This window comes from Chanodichthys erythropterus, chromosome 18, assembly GCF_024489055.1.
Source record: "Chanodichthys erythropterus isolate Z2021 chromosome 18, ASM2448905v1, whole genome shotgun sequence".
Classification (NCBI taxonomy): Eukaryota; Metazoa; Chordata; class Actinopteri; order Cypriniformes; family Xenocyprididae; genus Chanodichthys; species Chanodichthys erythropterus.
This window is the reverse complement of record NC_090238.1, coordinates 38,961,942-38,984,088: the sequence shown is the minus strand read 5'-3', so window position 1 is coordinate 38,984,088 and position 22,147 is coordinate 38,961,942. Positions and strand designations below refer to the sequence as shown.

The 22,147-nt window shown below is 37.1% G+C and overlaps 2 protein-coding genes across 5 annotated transcripts; both read right to left on the bottom strand.

Annotated features, from left to right (window-relative positions):
- Positions 1 to 1,945: 1,945 nt before the first annotated feature.
- Positions 1,946 to 15,807, bottom strand: arhgap11a (Rho GTPase activating protein 11A). 4 transcript variants are annotated; one of them, XM_067367017.1, is made up of 12 exons: positions 15,459 to 15,807; positions 14,506 to 14,576; positions 12,550 to 12,646; positions 12,208 to 12,464; positions 11,893 to 12,056; positions 10,164 to 10,304; positions 9,940 to 10,014; positions 8,515 to 8,688; positions 8,304 to 8,433; positions 5,710 to 5,818; positions 4,728 to 4,884; positions 1,946 to 3,369 (listed from the first exon to the last, which is right to left on the bottom strand). In XM_067367017.1, the coding sequence occupies exons 1-12, from the start codon at positions 15,576 to 15,578 to the stop codon at positions 2,099 to 2,101; spliced, it is 2,766 nt and encodes a 921-aa protein (XP_067223118.1). In that variant the 5' UTR covers positions 15,579 to 15,807; the 3' UTR covers positions 1,946 to 2,098. The 4 variants fall into 4 exon arrangements, with proteins under 4 accessions (XP_067223118.1, XP_067223119.1, XP_067223121.1 ...); XM_067367018.1 differs by having other exon boundaries at positions 4,728 to 4,866; XM_067367020.1 differs by lacking the exon at positions 15,459 to 15,807 and adding an exon at positions 14,691 to 15,052.
- A 514-nt stretch (positions 15,808 to 16,321) lies between these two features.
- On the bottom strand, positions 16,322 to 21,994 carry actc1b (actin alpha cardiac muscle 1b). Its single transcript, XM_067366672.1, has 9 exons — positions 21,861 to 21,994; positions 21,194 to 21,341; positions 19,990 to 20,118; positions 19,803 to 19,913; positions 19,636 to 19,720; positions 18,174 to 18,335; positions 17,909 to 18,100; positions 17,646 to 17,827; positions 16,322 to 16,566 (listed from the first exon to the last, which is right to left on the bottom strand). The coding sequence occupies exons 2-9, from the start codon at positions 21,320 to 21,322 to the stop codon at positions 16,423 to 16,425; spliced, it is 1,134 nt and encodes a 377-aa protein (XP_067222773.1). The 5' UTR covers positions 21,323 to 21,341; positions 21,861 to 21,994; the 3' UTR covers positions 16,322 to 16,422.
- Between the last annotated feature and the right edge of the window lie 153 nt (positions 21,995 to 22,147).

Below are 22,147 nucleotides of genomic sequence, written 5' to 3'. Positions count from 1 at the left end.
TTGGTTTCTAACATATATGTGTCATGAACCATGTACAAACATCTAATAAGCTCAATGTAGGAAAGTCTTGTCTTGTTTTTCTCAAGGCCAAATTCCTTCCAAATCCCCTCTAATGGAGATGAAAGCATCAGCATCTCGAACCCTTAAATTGTGCTCCATTACACACAGACGGATGTGTTTGGGTCCGTATGGATTCATCTCCAGGGAAAATGAGCCCAGAGATCCAGATTCCCTCAATCCGGCCCGGGCGACGCATGAATCAGTCCTGCTATCATTGGCAGTGTAATCTGTGCAGGTTAATCCTGTCTAGTTGTTATGTAGATCAGTAAATCTTGATGGCACAGTGGAGAGGGATCTATTACGGATGAGAAAGTTGGATTATTCCCGAGTGCTTTAAGCCAAAGCAGGCCTGAAGGATGCTGATCAACCTCTGAGACGGTTTAAAGATGTTTACAGTTGCAACACAAAACTTATTAATATATTGACCTCAGGTGTTTGTACTGATGGAAAGGATTACATTAAAAAAAAGAAGAAAAAAAATAGGCACACTTACTCCCAAAAACCAAAATATAACAAACGCAACATGCACTTCATCAGACTCGGTTTACAATTACCCATTTAACTTATAATTTCAAAATATTTCATAGTTTAAACTCTTCTAAATGTATTAAAGTATTGTATTATTATTAAACTATTAGTAAACTGCTGATGTTTGGCAGGAAAATCATTCAAATAATGTGATGCAAGACTAATGACCTTTAATACTGAACCATTGCCCTGTTGAACAAAGTGCGCCACCAGGTGGTGAAGAAAGGAACTTCAAAACATCAGTTAAACACGAAGAGTTTAGTTTGACACTTCTTGCACAAAAGCAAAACATCTTCATAAACAAGTGGAAAATAACAGCAATGAGGATTTCACATAATACTGCTTAACATAACATACATTTCCTTGAGTCACACCATCTTTAAGGCCTTACAAATGAAGTTTTTGCATAAAATATAAATAAGACACCTTCCCAAAACCATCCATTTTCACTCTAAATACAATTATGATCTATTCTTACATGAATATCACTCTTCACACTTTCATCGACACGTCTTTTCACTTGCAGCAAAACACTCAAACAAGATCAGTATATTTCAGCAACGCAGAGTGCAATAATGGATTTCAGTTCGCAATCTAAAATTACAGGATGGTTCTGAATTTTCAAACCAAGGCGACGCTGAAATCTGATAATGGAATGATCAAGCAAGTTAAAAGGATTAGTCCACTTTCAAATCAAATGTTCCTGATAATTTACTCACCTTCATGTCATCCAATATGTTCATGTTTTCAATCGTAAAGAAATGAAGGTTTATGAGGAAAACATTCCAGGATTTTTCTCCATATAGTGGACTTCACTGGGGTTCAACGGGTTGAAGGTCAAAATGTCAGTTTCAGTGCAGCTTCAAACGATACCAGACGAGGAATAAGCATCTAATCTAGAGAAACCATCGACCATTTTCGGAAAAAAAACAACTGTATATATGCTTTATAAACTCAAAATAACGCTGTATGTCCTACGCCTTTCCTATTCTACTTACAGAAAAAAATCCAGTAGAAGTAGAATAGGGAAGGCGTAAGACAAACAGCGTAAGTGTTTTGAAGAATACGAAAATGCATTTTTTGCGGAAGCTCTTGGTTTATATAAAGCATATATACAGTAAAAAAAAAAAATTCCGAAAATGAGCAATCGTTTCTCTAGATGAGACTCTTATTCCTCGTCTGGGATCATGTAGAGCTCTTTGAAGCTGCACTGAAACTGACATTTGGACCTTCAACCCGTTGAACCCCAGTGAAGTCCACTATATGGAGAAAATTTCTGGAATGTTTTCCTTCATTTCTTTTCCACTGAACAAAGAAAGACATGAACATCTGGGATGACACGGAGGAGAGTAAATTATCAGGAAATTTTAATTTGAAAGTGAACTAATCCTTTAACAATTTCTTTACGTAAAAACACTGACTGCACCATTCACCGATCAAACTCACTCTAGCATAATAAATTAAGACCTGAATATATGCGTCTGCAGAAAGTGGTTAAGGTTACGCAGTCTCACAGATCAATGGGTTTCAACGCCGACATCAGTCTTACCTCCGCGAGAGGGTTTTTGGGTGAACCTCTATAGCGATTGGTATCGTTTTCAGACACTTGAAGCAGGACAGACTTTGAATGTTCATCCGCGGCATTCTTATTGGCTGAGAGCGTGTTGCATTTCGTCTTGGGTGCCTTATTGGTGACGTCTTCCAATGCACCATTTTTGACTGGATTCTTGGGAGGAACTGGAGGTTTGGGTTTTGCAAACGTTGGCTGTTGGATTGAATGCAAAGCGCTCTCTAAGCTCACAGCCTTCATCGGACTGGCGGCACACCAACCCATCCTGACGTCCTTCCGGCTTCCAACCAAAGAGTTTAACCTCCTCACGGACTGTCGGACCGGCGTCCGCTGGAACTTCAGAGGAGATCGGACCACTTTGGGTTTGGGAGAATTCAGCGTCATCATGTTGAACAGTTTAATCTGCTCGGCAACTTTCATTCGGCGTGCTTCAATGGCATTAGGATGGTTGTCTGCTTTGCTGTTATTTACCAATAATGACTCTTTGAGCTCCCTTGATAGGGACACATTGGCATTCGTTTGCGTTTTTGCTGCATATGGAGTTGATTGGACCCTATTGGAAGTGTCCAGTCGGAAAGCCACAGGACTTTGGATGTCCAAAGCGTCAATCAATTGACTGCAGTCTGCAGAACATCCAGTGGCGTCTTTTAGGAAATCCCTGCTTTCATTTTCAAGCCAAAGAGACTCGTTAAGACTGGTCTCCCCAAACCGTGTCGGTCCACTGTCAAACAGAGCGCTGTCTATATGTAGAGGCGACAAAGGAGCAATCTCGATTTGTCCGAATGTCACATTGTGCTCAGATTCGGACATCGATTTGTGTGCGGTTTCCGAGGGCAAAGCCACAACAGAAGAAACCGCTTCAGAGTTTGAACCAAGTGGTTCGTCGTGTTTGATGATGCTGTGAAGGTCACTGCCAGACTCGCCGAAAGCTTGTTTGATTTTCAGTAGCGTGGCTCCAGTGTTAGAGCGCTCTTCACTGAACGAATCCAAGCCGTCACAGAGGATCTTGGGAATACCGCTGACCGTCGGAGGTTTGCACACGTCGAGCGCGGGCTCAGAGCGGCAGCTGCTCACGGGCGTCTCGGAGAATGAATCCGCTGGGAAATTCAGGCCAACATCAGGAGTGTCTCCGCTCCACATGCTCCTGAGGTCCGTTGAGTCACACTGCGGGGTCAACAGGTTATCCTCGGATTTACTGATGAAGTTTGAGCCTGTGAAACAAACATGAACAATATAAACATAAATATCAGATCAAAAAAAATAAAAAAAATCAGAAATGGAGCAGCTCAATGCAGAGAAGATCTAGAAGGACATCTTTGTCCATCGCATGTTTAGAAAGCCATGTGACGCTAAAAGAAGTTCAACTTTCTGGAGAAATGTTTTTCTTTTTTGTTTAAGTGCAAAAAGTACTGATCAACGATTTCAACGTCACCTTTTTGTACTAAACATGATGCTTTTTTTGTTCATGATTGTTTATGCAACTTACGAAATTATAAATGTTATCTTAAATATGTTATTTCATTGCTTTGAATAAACAATTTGAGGTGCATTCATATTTTGCTCATTGCGCCCTCTTGTGGCATCAGGAGAGAAGCCAAAAGCTTTTTTCCTCTTTACTTAAATATTACTAATATTGTAATTATATTGTATAATTTCAGTTAAACTAAACTTAAACTGTAGTTTATTCCTGTGATCAAAGCTGAATTTTCAGCATCATTACTCCAGTCTTCAGTGTCACATGATCCTTCAGAAATCATTCTGATATGATGATTTGATGTTCAAGAAACATTTATGATTATTATCATTGTTAAACAGTTGTGCTGCTTCAGGTTTTAATGGAAACTGCGATACACTACCATTCTAAAGTTTGGGGTAAGATTTGAACAAATTAAACAAAATTAATACTTTAGCAAGGATGCGAAACTTTCATAATGTTACAAAGGATTCCATTTCAAATAAATGCTGTTCTTTTGAACTTTATATTCAAATAATTCCGAAATATAAAATATAATCACCGTTTCCACAGACATATTAACTGTTTCCAACATTGATAATAATGATGGAAATGTTTCTTGAGCATCAAATCATCATATCAGAATGATTTCTGAAGGATCATGTGACACTGAAGACTGGAGGAATGATGCTGAAAATTCAGGAATAAATTACACTTTACTATATATTCACATAGGAAACAGCTGATTTACATTGTAATAATATTTCACTATTTTTGATCTAATAAATGCAGCTTCAGACTTAAAGCATGAGAAATCAAATAGCAAGTAAAAAAAGGTATTTGCATCCCATTTCTCTTCTGTAATCTGATGCACTTCCAAATAAAACACAATATTAAATTAGAAATATAATAAAGACTGGGATGTGATTTTATCCATGTGCAATTAAACATGTAGAGTGATCTGTACAAGTTAACTTGACGTCAGCAGAAAAGGTAGTTTCAGATTTTTTTCTTTCTTTGGAATGATGAATCTTTTATAATAAAGATTCAAAGCTACAATAATAGCATCTGTGTAGGAAAAGCTTTGCATATTACATAAAAACCCAAAACACTGACCTTTCGAGGGGCTCTTGTTCAAAACAGCCAGATTAAACTCCTTGGTGAAGTGAAAACCAGTACAGCTCTCTTGTGTTGCTAGGCGCCAACCTATGACCTCTGACCTCTTTGGCCCCAGTTGTGAATGTGTAATGATGTTCTGTTGAAATAGAGGCAGCTTCTTTTTACTCTCTTTGGTTTGTGATTGTTTGAGTGTTGAATTACGACAGAAGACAGAAAATACTGATAGTAAAAGTGTTTCTGGTCAATCATCTTTTTTTATTTGAGCATATACACATGCATGAAATAATGACCATGTCAATAATGGCAAGGAATAACCCAAAACCACAAGAATACATTTTAATTAGAAAAATAAAAACTGTTATAGTATTAATGTTCGTTTGCTCTTAAAACATTTTTAGTAATATCAGGTTCTTATATAAAATCATAAAGATAATTTCCTCTCCTAAAGTCACAATGTTACAACATTGGACAACATGTGCAATATTAAGCATTGATAACACAAATATTAGAACAAACAATCACATTACAACAATTATCTGACGGTCATAAATCTGTTAACAAGTGTAAAACCGTAATTTTCTTGATTCGCACCAGTCTTTTTTCTCATAAAATGCAAACCATGCACGAGTAAAACCCTCAACTAAGACTGTTAGAGAATGCATTAAAATATTTTCATTATTATTGCCATTTTCTCCTCAGATCTTGTGCATCATTAATAGCAGCATGTTCCTACATTAGACTGCCACTAGATGGAGCGAGAGACTTCCACCTTTCATCATGATAACAAAACTCCTAGATTCTGTTAACATTACTTCTTAAACCAAGTGCTATATTATCCACCCATTAATATGTATTAATACATAAATTAGATGACACCATCATGCAAATTATAACCATGCAAATCACGGTTGCGTAGAAAAGCGCGGTTGATTGTTCAGTCTCTGGTGGAGGTTGACAGAGATGATGTTTCTGAACTTACAGACTCGCGGCTGGATTTGCCCAGACTGAAGCGCAGACGGAGAGATTTCCTCACTGGCTCTTTCTTGGCGACTCTGGGAGAGAAACAGCCTGCCTTCCCCGATTCGACTCTGAAAGCAACAAGACAAGCCAATCGTTATGAGAAATAGTCGTTTTGAATACCATCAGCACGTGCAAATCCATATTTATTGTGCAGTTTAATCCAAGTCTTAAGAGACACAATTTTATATGATGAATATATTTAATTTTGGCTTTTATTTGCATTTAAATGATCTAGAAACCTCATTTCGTGACGCAGGCATGAGCTTCCGTGTGATCCATTTAAAAATGTTTCATTCTTCTAAAATATTCTCTCAAAGACTTTTCATGACTGGACGAATCAGCATGTTTTAACTAATCTATAATGTTTCAATGACAAATACATATTTTTTTAAGTCACTTGTCGCCACCTGGTGGCATAATGTAATTGTTACAATCATTATTTGAAATGTTTTAATCGCTTTCGTAGACATCAATGTTTATATCTGAATTACAAACGTATCCCAGTACTTGTGATAATTTGAATATTTGTAACAGAAATACTTGTAGTTGGAAAAAAAAACTTTGTGGAGCCGTTTCATATCGTGAACACAGATCTGAATGTTTCAGTGTTTACAAAAGTCAATGACTCTTCATTTTTGGGCGAACTCCCCCTTTAAACCCTTGTGCGGTCTTTGTTTGGTGTGTACACTCAGGGTCTCCAATGTAATTTGGTAACAAAATAATTGTTTTTTTGTTTTGTTTTTTTTAAACATGTAATTTTACTGTTTATTAATGTTTTTACTCCACATGTGTGCAGTTTTTAGAGGATTTATATTATTTTTTTTAATTTATATAATTTTTTTTTTTTTTTTTTTTTCAAAAACAGCTTATGTAAAATTCACTTTATAAAAGAGCCACATTTCTAACTTTCATTCATGGGGATCACATGATAATTTGACATGGTTTAGTGTGAGATTTCTGCCCATCTTTTGGAAAATGCAGTTTTAAAAGTAAAAAATGATCACTTTATCCAGTAGATGGCAGCAGAGCCCCACTATTTGCTATTTGACTGACTGAAAGACTTTTCACGAGTATTTTCAGCTGATTCATGTCTGAATATTATGAAATCACAATTATGACAATAAAAGCTACTTTTTGTCAAAGTTTAGCATTTTTTGTAATTAAAAAAAAAAAAAAAAAAACTTGTGTTAAGATGTCTTTCAGTCAGTCAAACAGCAAATAGTGAAGCTCTGCAGAATTTTACTTTTAAAACTGCATTTTCCAAAAGATGGGCAAAAATCTCACACTAAACCATGTCAAATTATCCTACTTTTCATACAAATTATTATACCTTCATATGAATGAAAGTTAGAAATGTGGGTCTTTTATAAAGTGAATTTGACATAAAGAGCTGTTTTTGTATAAAAACCTACAACAAATTTATTTATTCATTTATTTACATAAATTTAAAAGATATGATAAATCCTCCAAAAACTGAAATCCTTCCACAAATGTGAAGTAAAAACATTAATAAACAGTAAAATTACTTTTTTATTATTATTATTATTATTTTGTTACAAAATTACATTTTGTTGCCTGGGGTCAAAGGGGCCAAAAAGTCCCTGAGTGTGACTTTTTTTCTACACTAACATAAAAACAAGAATAAAACATAACTCATTTTTTTTATTTGTAGATCTAGAAAGTGTTAACTGTACAAAGTTTCATGTCATTTGGACAAAGACAATTTTTTTTTTTAATTTTAGCAAATGTCATTTGGGGTCTAAAAAGACCCTATAATGGTTAAAGAACTTTTCCATCTTCATTAAAACAAAAACACCATCCCTGCATTCCAATGTCCATACTATCCATCCTATATAGTATGTGAGATTAAAATAAGTGTGTCCCAAAATGTTGAAAAGAGTATGCCAAAAGTCCCCGGATGGTGTACTATTTCCAGAAGATTTTCAAAGTGTGGATCCGCGCGCACTATAAAGGCTAATATTGCCCACAACCCATTGCGTTTTGGATGAGGATTCAGTTCAGAAGTACAAACGAGTAAAAAGTGTTAAACTACAAAACATGGTGGATATGTGTGATCGACGCTGAGAGGTTTGAGTGACTAATAATCAGTTTAACCTGATAGAAAATATATATTTAATGTTATCCATGTTATATTTCATCTGCAAATACCAATGTGGACTTTATAAAGATCTGATTGGCCATTAACTTTTAAATGCATCATTATGCATTAATTAAGAGGAGAGTTCTCCACATGAAAGACCTGCGACTGCAGATCAACGTGCTGCATTTCTCTTGCATTTCAAGGTTGAAGCGCTGTAGTCACATGAACTGATTTAAATGTGTCTTTAGTAGCTTTCTGGGCATTGAAAGTGTTAATTATCTCACTGAGCCATCAGATTTCATCAAAAATATCTTAATGTGTGTTCTGAAGATGAACGAAGGTCTTACGGGTGTGGAACGACATGAGGGAGAGTAATTAAATTTCATTTTTGGGTGAACTAACCCTTAGTGAACTAATAATCACAACAAATCCAGATGAGAATATCACCACACCTGCTCACGCTGCGGTCTCTCAGTCGCCGGCTCTTCCTCCGGGCAGAACTGCTGGACAGACGAGAGTTTCTGCCCACAGAAGACAGTAAACCGTTGTGAGACGAGTCCAGAGCGCCCGCCGCACTGTGAGCTGAGAGAACACGCCAACAATCAACATACAATCGCCCAAAAACATTCACACGAGAGTCCTCCAACATGGCGTACAACTCACCTGATCCAGGCGTAGATGATCCTCCAAACAAAGCGCTTGGGAACAGCTCCAGGCCCAGGTTCTTCTTGATAGACCTGCGCTTCTTGTTGGAGAAGCTGTGAGTGTGTGCCGACTCCTGTGGAAGTTTACGCTTGGAGTTCGGAGTAATGATGACGGGAGTGGCCATGGAGAAAACTGAGGGAAAAACACCTGAATTTACTCAAAAGTACTTGAGTTATTATTGAAGGAGAGCTTGACGTTATTCTTCCATAAGTGCTCAGGCTACAGAGTCAACACATGGAGATAAATTAAGCAAAAGTTTCAGAACGACAAACAAAGCTTTGCGCAAGCGTCTGAGAATAGAGCAGAAATCATTTAAACAAAAGTAGAAGCAACATTCTCATAAGCGGCGAAAGACACTGTATTTCTCCATGCCGTGTCATGAGAAAAACAAGACATGACGCACGAAAGTGGTGCTCAAAGCCATCTCAAACTCAACTAGATGAAAAGGTTCATCAAGACAAACTTTAAGTTGGCTTAAAAAAGCCGGTCCAGAAAGTTTCAAGTAGTTTATAAAGTTCGAAAGTTTGAACATTTGTTTTAGTTTAGTAGTTTAGATAGATATAGAGTCAGGGTACTCAAAGTGGTTGCTAAGGTACTATGGGGGTCTGCTAAGGTACTCAGGTGGTTGCTAAGGTAATCTGAGTGGTTGCTAAGTTGTTGCTATGTGGTTGCTAAGGTATTCTGAGTGGTCACTAGGGTGTTGCTATGAGGTTGCTAGGGTACTTGGGGTAGTTTCAAAGGTGCTGCTATGTGGCTGCTATAATGTTGCCAGGGTGATTTTGTCTGGTTGCTAGGCAGTTGCCATGGTGTTCTGGGTGGTTGCTATGAGATAGATATAGTTTGATAGACAGTTTATGAGTTTAGATAGTCAGGGTACTCAAGGTGGTTGCTAAGGTGTTATGTGGCTGTTAAAGTACTACGGGTGTCTGCTAGGGTGTTGCTATGTGGTTGCTTGGGTATTCTGAGTGATCACTAGGGTGCTGCTATTAGGTTGCTAGGGTACTTGGGGTGGTTTCTAAGGTGTTATGCGGTTGCTAGGGTACTCAGGGTGGTTGCTAGGGTGTTGCTATGCGGTTACTAAGGTATTCTGGGTGGTTACTAGGGTGTTGCCAGGGTGATTCGTCTGGTTGCTAGGCAGTTGCCATGGTGTTCTGGGTGGTTACTATGAGTTTGATAGATAGACAGAGTTTGAATGAGTAGATAGATTCTCATAAACAGTGAAAGACAAACTCTTTATCCATGCCGTGTCATGAGAAAAACAAGAGCAAGTGGAGACATGACGCACTCAAAGCATCTCAAACTCAAAGCAGTGTGTTCATTACAGTAAGATGTGAAGATCAGAAACTCAAGCTGCAGTGAAGTCTGATGAGAACATTCACCCACCTGCTCCATCAGACTGAGGGGTGTTTGTTGGGGTTCTACCTGTTTTAAACCTATTCAGAGCTCCATTTACCACATCTGGAATACAAAACACACCCACTCAACTAAAAAATGTCTGATTATATGGCTTCAAAACTTTATTAACCGTATCCACTTCCCTTCAAACCAGTCATGTGATCAAATGATCCCCTCCGAGGGCACGTTATGACTTAAGACGTGGTTCTCACCTCCTAAACTGCGTCTGTTGCTTTTCTTCAGGTCTGAATGAGTGTTGTTCTCCTCTAGAGACACAGAAGATGGAGAAAACACGGCAACATCACATCCCAACATGGCCGGAACCTTCTCCATCAGGAACTGAGGAACCACACCTGTGAACAACCAACAACAGCTCCATCAGGTGGCTTAGCTTTCATTCATTGCAAGGATGATTTAACTCTTGTGCGGTCATCCTTTGGGAAGCACACTCAGGTCTCCGCAGAGCCCAGGCGACAAAATATAATTTTGTAACAAAATAATTTTCTTTTTTTTTAAACAAATGTAATTTTACTGTTTATTAATGTTTTTACTTCATATTTGTGCAGTTTTTGGAGGATTTATCATTTTTTAATTTATATAAATAAATATTTTGTTGAGTAGGTTTTTATACAAAAACAGCTTTTTATGTAAAATTCACTTTATAAAGAGCCACATTTCTAACTTTCATTCATGGGGATCACATGATAATTTGACATGGTTTAGTGTGAGATTTTTGCCCATCTTTTGGAAAATGCAGTTTTAAAAAGTAAAAAATTATCACTTTATCCAGTAGATGGCAGCAGAGCTCCACTATATGCTATTTGACTGAAAGACTCTTTTCACAAGTATTTTCAGCTGGATTCAGATCTAATTATGAAATCACAATTAAGACAATAAAACTATTTATTGTCAAAGTTTAGTATTTTTTGTAATAAAAAAAATCAGTTTTTCAGTATTGTTACATTATGATGAGACCCCCCTTAGAAAATGTACAAAATTCATCCTCAAAATCAACATTACTGAAAAACTTATTTTTTTCAGTACAAAAAAAATAATAAACTTTGACAAAAAGTAATTTTTATTCTTATTATTGTGATTTCATAATATTTAGATCTGAATCCAGCTGAAAATACTTGTGAAAAGAGTCTTTCAGTCAAATAGCATATAGTGGAGCTCTGCTGCCATCTGCTGGATAAAGTGATAATTTTTTACTTTTTAAAACTGCATTTTCCAAAAGATGGGCAAAAATCTCACACTAAACCATGTCAAATTATCATGTGATCCCCATGAATGAAAGTTACAAATGTGGGTCTTTATAAAGTGAATTTTACATAAAAAGCTGTTTTTGTATAAAAACCTATTCAACAAAATAATTTATATATATAAATTTAAAAGATATGATAAATCCTCCAAAAACTGCACAAATATGAAGTTAAAACATTAATAAACAGTAAAATTACATTCGTTTTTGTAAAAAACAATTATTGTTACAAAATTACATTTTGTTGCCTGGAGACCCCAAAGACCCTGAGTGTGACTTTTTTTCTACACTAACATAAATTTAAATTTTAGCAAACGTCGATTGGGATCTAAAAAGACCCCATAAGGGTTAAAGCCAATTGAATTCTCCATTGTTGCAGCTCCTCTCTTCCCAGTCTGTCAGTAACGCTCTGTTTAGTTCCTGTCTCTATGAAGCCCCGCCTTCTGAAAAGCACAATGTGCTCTGATTGGTCAGCTGGAGCAGTGTGTTGTGATTGGTGTTTGGGAAATGTCCCGCCCCTTACCATAACCGCCAGTTTCAACACACTACTGACTAACTCAACCAGGCCCCGCCCCTTTATTCTGTGTATGAATTATTTAAATGAGGAATATTGTGAAGAAGACTGGAGATGGAGGCGTTTCAGGAAGTCCGATAAAAGAACTAATGTCTCAGTAACACACCCAGCTGTTGAGCGTTATCGATGAGACTCTGCACCGCCGCCGCCTGATGCTTGAGTCTCTTCTCTGTGCTGCTGCTCATTTTTTCTCCTCCGTCTCCACAGTGAAAGAGATTCGGCGCGAAGATGACCGAGAGATTACTGCTGTCCATCTTATTCTCAGCGCATCTGAAATGAGGGAGCAACACACACACACAGAATGAGCAATACACACTCGTTACATGCGTTTCAACACAAAACCACTTCTGAAAAGATCCTGCTATTCAGAAGAACACATCAATTAACATAACAAGAGATTTGAGACAAACAGACGTCGCACCGCTGAGAGACGGTCTTCAGGAAACCGAAGAAGTAACGCAGCGTGTTTAAGTTCCTGTCGGACAGCACACAGGACAGCAGGACTGTGGCCGAGGTCCTCTCCTCCTCCGTGGGCAGCTCCTGGGCCTTCAGGAAAGCACTGTGCAGGTCTACGGACAGAACCGGCTCTGGAAGCTCCCTGAAAAACTGTTTGAGGAGTCCAGCGATGTCCAGCGGGAGAGCAGTGGGCAGACAGTCCTCGCCCTGGTCCAGTTTGGCCTACAGGGTCAAAACAATACAGCCGCTGTTTAATAATGCCACCGGTCAGTGTCTCAGTGAACGAAAGCGGAGGTCACGCACTCACCCTGAGGCTCTTGACCCGCACCACTGAGCCGGACTTTCTGAAGAGGCCCTCTGTGTCCAGATGATCCATGAGGCTCGTACAGGCATCCACGACAAAGCTGAGAGAGACCGAGACACATGAACACTACTGCTACAGGGCATAATAAAACTGGATAATGATGATTAAATAGAAAATAAAAATTAATTATACTGATACATAGGGCAAATAAATAAAATTTAACAATACTAAAATACAGGACAAAAATATTATATAAAATAATAATTAAATTAAATATAAAATAATAAAAAAAAAATAATGAAATATAGGGGGAAAAATAAAATAAAGTGCTAATAATGAAATATAGGGCAAATATATTTTACTATACTTTTATAGGGAAATATAGGGCAAATAAATCAAAATAATATTAAAATTAAATAAAAAGAGAGAATGGGGCAAATAAATAAAATAATATTTCACTATAATGAAATAAAGCAAAAATATATATATTACTATTATTTTATAGGGAAATTTAAATAAATGTATAAAAATAAAATAATGAAATAGGGCAAATAAATAAACTACTAAAATGTAGGACAAAATAAATATTAATCACAATAATAATACAATATATTGAAATATAGTGGAAAATAAAAAATATAAATATAAAATACTAATAATAAAATATAATGAAATATGCAGCACATATATAATGTATTTTACTATAATTGTATAGGGAAATATAGGGCAAATGTTAAAATTGAATAAATCTAGAGAACAGGGCAAATAAATAAAATAAAATAATATTTCAATATAATGAAATATAAAGCAAAATATATATTTTACTACCATTTTATAGGGAATAATGAATATATATAGAAAATATTAAATAATGCAATATAGGGCAAATAAATGAACTACATGTAGGACAAAATAAATATAAAATATATAATAATAATGAAATATAGGGGAAAATAAAAATATTAAATATAAAATACTAAAAATAAAATATAATGAAATATAGCAGATATAATATTTTGCTATCATTTTATACTGAATATAAAATTAATATTAATATAAAATAATATTAAAATCAAAAATATAGGGAATGGGGCAAATAAATAATATATAAAAGAATGATAATTAAATAATATAGAGCAAAAATAGAATATATTTTACTATCATTTTATAGGGAAAATAAAATATAGGGCAGATAAACAATAATAAATAGTACAATTAAATATAAAATAAAGTAAATATCCAATGCATCAGCAACATTTAGATCATTTCTTTAATTATTTTATTTGTCAGATGTTTTTGCCATTCATACTTTGCTTATTTAATGTTTCCTTTTACTACACGTTTAACTATCTAGCCACATTCCACAGATCGCACTGCACTCTGGAAAAACACTGTTTAACCGTACTGTATTTGAGTGCATTCATGCATCAATCATGCCGTTTAAAGCCATTCACACCAGCAGATGGCTGTGGGGCATAGACATCGTTTTGCATCAAAAGACGCTGCAAGTATGTGATAAATGGTGTCATTGAGACTTAAAGCCATCGTTCACCCAAAAATGACTCGCCCTAACGTCATTCCAATCTAAACCTATAGCACTTATGTTCATCTTCAAAACACAAATGAAGATGTTTTTAATGCATTTGAAAACATCAAATGCATTAAAAAAAACACTTAATTTTTTTTGAAGGGTTAGACTTTCAATGGAGGGACAAAAAGTTCTCAGAATTCATAATTACTGACAATTTTTATTTTTGCAGAACTAACCCTTAGGTGGGTGTGTCTCAAAATAAATCATGGTAATCTTTTTTTTTTTTTTTTTTTTTACACAGGAATGAGTTTGGTCAATTTTGATTGTTTTAAACACTGAAGTCTATCACAAAGCTCCCAGTGTTAAGTTCTTACAAACATTACAAATATCAAAAAGCATCTGTAAACAAGCGTTAGACTCAGTCTTACCAGGGTACGTCTCCGTAGTCTAACACATGACAGTGTGGCAGACCTTCCAGCGCAACCCCAAACACCCTCACCTGGAGACACAAGAAGATCTGTTCAGGTACGGAGAACAAGTGAAGCTCTGTGTGTTTGAAAATCAACAGCATTTCCCTTCATGATTTACTTAATGTCATTTCCACACAGCTGACCTGAAGAAGTTGTTCCCAGAGGAGCCAAACATCACAAGACCACAATCAACTCTTTATGACTGCCTAGAATACAATACACTTTCATTCTCTTAGGATCACATTTTTGTGTTCAAAATGTGTTGATTCAGCTCTTTATTACAGTGAACCACGTGAACAGGAAGTTGATCAACCATTTGTCTTTACATGTTACGTTTAAAAAAATACCAAGCGTTATGTTATTCTCATGATGTCTAAAAAATAAAACAAAGAGACACTGACAGCTCATTCAGTCAAAGTGACGGATAAGCTTTATTTGTAGGGCAACCTTATGATTTGACACGATTTCAGTCTTTTTAAATGGAAGTTCCCCAAACCGGTAGTGCAACCCATAACGCATAACGCTAGTAAGGAATAAGGTGGATAGATTCTCAGATGAAAAACTGTGGCTAGGTAGAAAAACATTGATATATTGAACATTATTAAAGGTGCAGTTGTTTCTGGATATTTTACTGCAAATCTTACATACTGCACCTTTAATAATAAAACACAAAGTTCCGGTTGCAGACTATTTCAGTAATAATCAGTGATCTAGACAGCATTCTAGGATGTTATATCTGTGTATTCCTCTTTATTATTATTAATAAACGTGACAAAAAGAGCATTTCGAGAACTATCCAACTTACGGTTGTCCTAAAATGCTGCTGTTTAGATAGGAAGCGCAATAAATATTGTCAGATTGACAAAACAATCAGTGTTCATATGATAAAATCACAGGTTTTATAAACTCACCGTGTTCGCTGAAGTCTGTTTATTTCTGTTTTTGTTCCAGTTTTTTATTTTTATTCCATAAACGGACCGAAGATGCTGAACGACGGCCAGACGAACCACATTTCTCTCCAGAACCTTCATGATGACGACTAAAAACCTTTAAAACGACTCGAAATATGATCTAAAAAAGGTGCTTTAGGCTTAAAATCAAGCGAAATAAATATACGTTACGGTTGTGTTGGCTTATTTTTCTTCGCATTTCAATAAAAACAACCGATCAAAGTCACCAGACACCTCCTAAACATCATTTTATAAAACAAAATTAAGTCTAATCGTCGCCATATAGATCCAGTGTTTGTTTCTGTCCGCTTTCTTCACAACGGCAGCTCGGAAAAAGACGTTCAAATTTCGCCCTGCCTACGTCACGCAGGCGTTTCCTGCACTCTGATAGGGCTGGGAGTAGTCACGTGAGGGTTCCTTCTCGGATGACCCCGCCCCATGCAGTGTGATTGATGGCGCAGCAGATGCTCGCGTGTTAAAGCGACAGTGCAACATAATATGACACGACAGCTTTGCAAAACAAGTCAGTACTAGTGCTAGATAATTGCCCATATGTTTTCAGAGGATCTGGAGATTCAAATATATATATTTAAAATTTTTATATGTACTGTTTTTTTGCATTTTTGACGTCATACAGTGCATTTTATATTTTTTTAAGTTTAGAAAATATACTGTGATATTCTTTTAAGAACCCTAGAGTACCATGTAAATGTGTTGTATGCAATTATTATTCAATATAGCATGTTTTTATCATCACAATACCACTTAATTTTTTTTGTATTGCATTTTGTGTTTGTGCAGGCAAGTGATCACTCAATACGCTGTTGTTTATTATCAGTTATCTGTTTTTATTACAACATTACATGTATATACAGTAAAAGAGACAGTACAAATGTACGGCTGAGACTGAGAGATTGTTGTTGGTTTAGAAGCACTTCCTGTGGACAATGGATGGGCCTGCCTCGTCGTACTCCTGCTTGGTGATCCACATCTGCTGGAAGGTGGACAGGGAAGCCAAGATGGAGCCACCGATCCAGACGGAGTACTTACGCTCGGGAGGAGCAATGATCTAGAGAGAGAGATGGAGAAACATGTTATTTCAAACATGTTGTGCAACAACAGATGCAGCATATTAAAAAAACAAACCCTGCTAGTTAACTACATTAAACACTCTAAAAAATGTTGGGTTAAAAACAACCCAAGTTGGGTTAAATATGCACAAACAAAAGCACAAGTCTTGAAAAGTGAAGTCAAAGCGTCGCCGCCAGGTGGTTGGTCCCAGTATAGCTCATAAACCCCGCCCTCTTCATGTAATTTAATGGTATGTGAGACAAACTAAATAATTAAATTACACTTCAAATATTATCACTGATTTAAGTTCAAGTGTTTTTTTTTCTGAAAAATAGTTTTTGTTTTAGTTATTTGATTCTATAGAAACGGGGGTGTGGCGTCATGATTGACAGCTCCTCTGAGGAAAGCAGTCACTGAGGTGCCAACTGACTTTTTATTTTATTTAACCGCCAATAAACCTCAAATGAAGAAGAATAACGCTTTTTTTTTTTCGGGAAACATTGGCGTTTTAACTTTAATTTCTTCATTTCCACAACTGATTATTTTTAACATCGACATAATGAGTTGTTCTGCAGTAGATTCTGCTGGAGTGTGTGGGCGGGAAAAGCCATGAAAGAGCGCGAACCCAGGTCGCGAATCAAGATGTCAGCGCCATTTTAGGACATTGGCGGCTTCACAAACCCAGCGTTTCAGTTAAATATTTGACCCAACCTTTTGGGTAGTTTTATTTAACTCAACTATTGTTTAAAAAATACTATATGGCTGGCTTAAAAACACAAAAAAGACACATAATTACTAGAAGCATAATAATAAACATGTATTAAATTATGTTCACCTTTTGATTATTTATTAAACATATTAATAAATTGTATTTTCCAAACAGTTTTGGCTTCATTTTAAGCGAGCTGTATTTAACACAACTACTAGGTTAAAATAACCCACTGTCCATTTTCAACCTAACTTTGGTTATTTTTAACTCAGTGTGAAGTTAAAGTTAATTCATTACTTGTAAAGTTTCACAACTTGTTTTTTTTTTTTCAATTAAATGTTAAGCTGATTTATATATGTTTCGCTCACCTTGATTTTCATGGTGCTGGGGGCCAGAGCAGTGATCTCCTTCTGCATACGGTCAGCAATACCAGGGTACATGGTGGTACCGCCGGACAAGACGTTGTTGGCGTACAGATCCTTACGGATGTCAATGTCGCACTTCATGATGCTGTTGTAGGCGGTCTCATGGATACCAGCAGACTCCATACCTGAAGTGAGAGAGGAAAGTTGAGTTTTCAATCACAACACAACTGGAAGAATGAATTGAAGAGCATCCGGATGAAACGCACCAATGAAGGAAGGCTGGAAGAGGGTCTCGGGGCAGCGGAAACGCTCGTTACCGATGGTGATCACCTGACCGTCGGGCAACTCGTAGCTCTTCTCCAGGGAGGAGGAGGAGGCGGCGGTGGCCATCTCGTTCTCGAAGTCCAGAGCCACATAGCAGAGCTTCTCCTTGATGTCGCGCACGATCTCACGCTCAGCTGCGGAGAGGAGAGTTGTGTTACTTCAGGGACTCTTGGATACAAAGTCTGCCGAAAGTTTACCGGCACTCACCGGTTGTAACGAAAGAGTAGCCTCTCTCAGTCAGGATCTTCATGAGATAGTCAGTCAGATCGCGACCGGCCAGATCCAGACGCATGATGGCGTGGGGCAGAGCGTAACCCTCATAGACTGGGACGTTGTGGGTCACACCGTCACCAGCGTCCAGCACGATACCTGCAGAGGGCAGCACGCGGTCAGACCGTAAATTAGCACCTGTCCACACCTGTCAGCCGGAGCGTTCCGCTAATCTTACACAATGCAGACAGCTTTTATGATATCAGCGTGCTGACAGGGCAAAGTTGTGAACAAACGTTCCTACAGAGTTATCTGGTGTTTAATAACCCAGCAAACAACAAAAATAACATTTACTAAAAGTGCATTCAGATACGTTTAATTTTGGAACTATTTTTCAACCATGCCGAGAGAGCGTCTTTTCAACGCTCATTAAACGTCCAAATGTTCTCAAAACGTTATTTATACATCGTTCATGGAGTGTTTTTTTTTCTGAAATGTTTTAGTTGGACGTTCTAACGTATTTAAACGTTAAGTAACGTTCACATAATGTGTGAAGGATGATAAAATGGAACGTTCCCCTAACGTTCGCATACCCAAGAAATAACGTTTTTAAAACACTGAATGTTTTGAACGCGTTGAAATGTTCAGAAATAACGTTTTTAAAACACTGAATTTAAACGTTCAGAAATAACGTTTTTAAAACACTAAATGACTTGAACGAATAGAAACGTTCAGAAATAACGTTTTCATGTGAACTTTAGCGAACGTTCTTAGAACATATTTTCGCTAGCTTGGATTGTTTGATAAATTATACAGCCCTATTCATAAATAAATAAATAATCTAAAGGAAATGCTAATAAATCTATACAGGATTCCAATTGGAATTTCCATCATAATTTGGAAACGATTCTAATGAGAATCAGGGTTGTTATTGTTAACTAAAACCATTAAAAATAAATAAATAAATAATTGTTGTTTTAAATATTTAAAAAAGTATTTAATTTCAGCTAGCTGTCAACTTGAATGACTAAACTAACTAAAAAGTCTTTTAAAAAATATAGAGACATTTTTTAAAAAAATATGACAAAACGCACAAAAACATTACTAAAATAAATCGGCTAGTAATAAAGTAACATCAATGGGAATCTTCTGATATGATTCCAACACAGTTCATATGGTACAAAATCTGTCACTGGGGCGATACCCTTTCAAAAGGTACTAATATGTACCATTTAGGCATTAATATGTGCTTTTTGGTATTAATATGTACCTTTAAGATGCTAATATGCACCTTTTTAGGGGTAAATATGGTAACTTTTGAAAAGTTACCGCCCTAGTTACAGCTTTTGTACCTTTTTACTCAGAGAGTGTGCGTAATACTGATTTCGCTCATTAGTAGAACAGCAGCGGTCGGCTTATCTCGACTTGTTGTTTAAGAGTGTTGGTCATAATGACTAACCGGTGGTACGGCCGGAGGCGTACAGGGACAGCACAGCCTGGATGGCCACATACATGGCAGGGACGTTGAAGGTCTCAAACATGATCTGCAAGAGCAAAGACAGAAGTTGTTATGAGCTCTGTGAGGGAGAACGAGACTCTCATGTGTGAAGAAGTCTTCATCAGTACCTGAGTCATCTTCTCCCTGTTGGCCTTGGGGTTGAGAGGGGCTTCGGTGAGCAGGGTTGGGTGCTCCTCGGGTGCCACACGCAGCTCATTGTAGAAGGTGTGGTGCCAGATCTGAAGAGAACAGTCATGTTAATCACACTGCTCTAATGCATTTGATTATTAAGTGAATGTTACTGTGAATTCGCACCTTCTCCATGTCGTCCCAGTTAGTGATGATGCCGTGCTCAATGGGGTACTTCAGGGTCAAGATACCTCTCTTGCTCTGAGCCTCATCACCTACGTAGCTGTCCTTCTGACCCATACCGACCATCACACCCTGAGGGAGAGAGACGCGGGCTTAGTGAGCACAGATGTGAGGATAATAAACTGACACTACAGGCAAAAACGGTGCTTTTTCACGCACTGGTCAGTTTGAGAGAGATTTGGTTTTTCATAACTAGTGGAAAGAAAGCGAGTGTTCAGAAATCTCCACTTCAGCAGCTTCACACACACCAAACTTTACACTTTTATTCATATCTATATTCTGATTATTCTATTATTCGCCTGATTTATACAACATTTTACACCTAAAAACATGGTGAAAATGTATTATTTTCTAATCCATGGAGTGATGAAAATAGAAATCCAGAACTTATAATATGTCAACAAAGTCAAACAAAAAATAGGGAATTTATACAAATTGGTATATATAAGAGAATGCATTTGGCAATGCATATTTAATTAGGCAATGCATTTAAAAATGCTTATTTAATTATACAATGCAAACATGTGCATATCTAAACAGCATTTAAAAAATGTGCAAATATGCACAAAAAAGTTTGCAATTCTTAATGTAAATAATTGGTGATTTATGCAAATTAGTATATATATAAGAGAATCTATTTGGCAATGCCTATTTATTTATATAAAGCAATCATTTTCATATTTAAACATTTAAAAACATAAGAAAAGTAATTTTTTTTGCAATTAATTGGGAATTTATGCAAATTGGTAGATATAAGAGAATGCATTTGGCAATGATTATTTAATTAGGCAATGCATTTGAAAATGCAAATTTAATTAGACAATGCAATCATTTGCATATTTAAACAGCATCTCAAAAAACTTGCAAAAAATGCAAAAAAAATTTTGCAATTAATGTAATTGGGAATTTATGCAAATTTGTATATATTAAAGAATGCATTTGAAAATGCATATTTAAATTAGACAATGCAATTATTTGCATATTTAAAAAAAAACCTTGCAAAAATATGTTTGCAATTCTTAAAGTAATCAATCAGCCGGTGAAATATCTGTGGTGTCTTGCCTTAACTGGACCATATTAATTAAAACACTACAGTTCATGCACAGGAGAGGATTTCCCCTGTATTGTTTTGCAGATGTGTTCGCACCTGGTGACGGGGCCTTCCAACAATGGAGGGGAAGACAGCACGGGGAGCGTCATCTCCGGCAAATCCAGCCTTGACCAAGCCAGAGCCGTTGTCGCACACAAGGGCGGTAGTCTCCTCGTCGTCGCACATGGTTGGTTTTCTGGTTGGTCTGTGAAGGAAGCGTCACACCGTCAGAGACAGAGCCAACAATCATACAAGTACCATGATGTTCTACACTATATGACTTTGTCTAAATCTTCTCAACGTACATGCAAAACTACAATTGTTAAATATTAATCAAACTCGTCTGAATCTACCAGCGACATGTGCTTCGTCTCTCCTGCCCCCGAAAGGGTTAGTGAAATCATATCTGCTCAAGACTTTCAGTAATGCCAAAGAAAGGCTAGAGTTTAACTGCAGGACAGGCGCTCTATTTAGGGCTCGACCAGTTTAAGAGAAGTCCTCTCACTTTCGCAGCTGTCGCCGTCACCTGCCGAGCTTCATTCATGCACTGTGATGCTTCAGTATTGCATGAAAAAACATACTATCAAGTCAAAAGTAGAAGCTAAGAATCTTAAGATTATCTGCTCCGCCGAAAGTCGTCAAGCTGTTATCCGTTCACAGAGTCTAACTAGTACAAGAAAGATCTAAAGAAATATCAGATGCAGTAGCTTCTCGCAGGACTCACCAAGTTGTTATCACAAGACTGATGCTTCCACTGGGACAGAGAGACAAGGTGAGGAGCCCCTTTAAATAAGAGCGGCCCCTGGGGGCCGGGGCGGAGCGTCGGGTTCACACAAGCCCAAATAAGTGCAGCCGAGAAAAAATAAAAAAAGAGAAAATAACCCTCTCCTCCACCCGTGAATCTGATCCCCCCGGTTGGATCGGCCTCCCTAAAATTAAGAAAGGCTTCCTTAGAAATAGCGGGCTGAGTGCCAATCATCTGCGTCTTAAACGTGGACTTGACATGTCAGA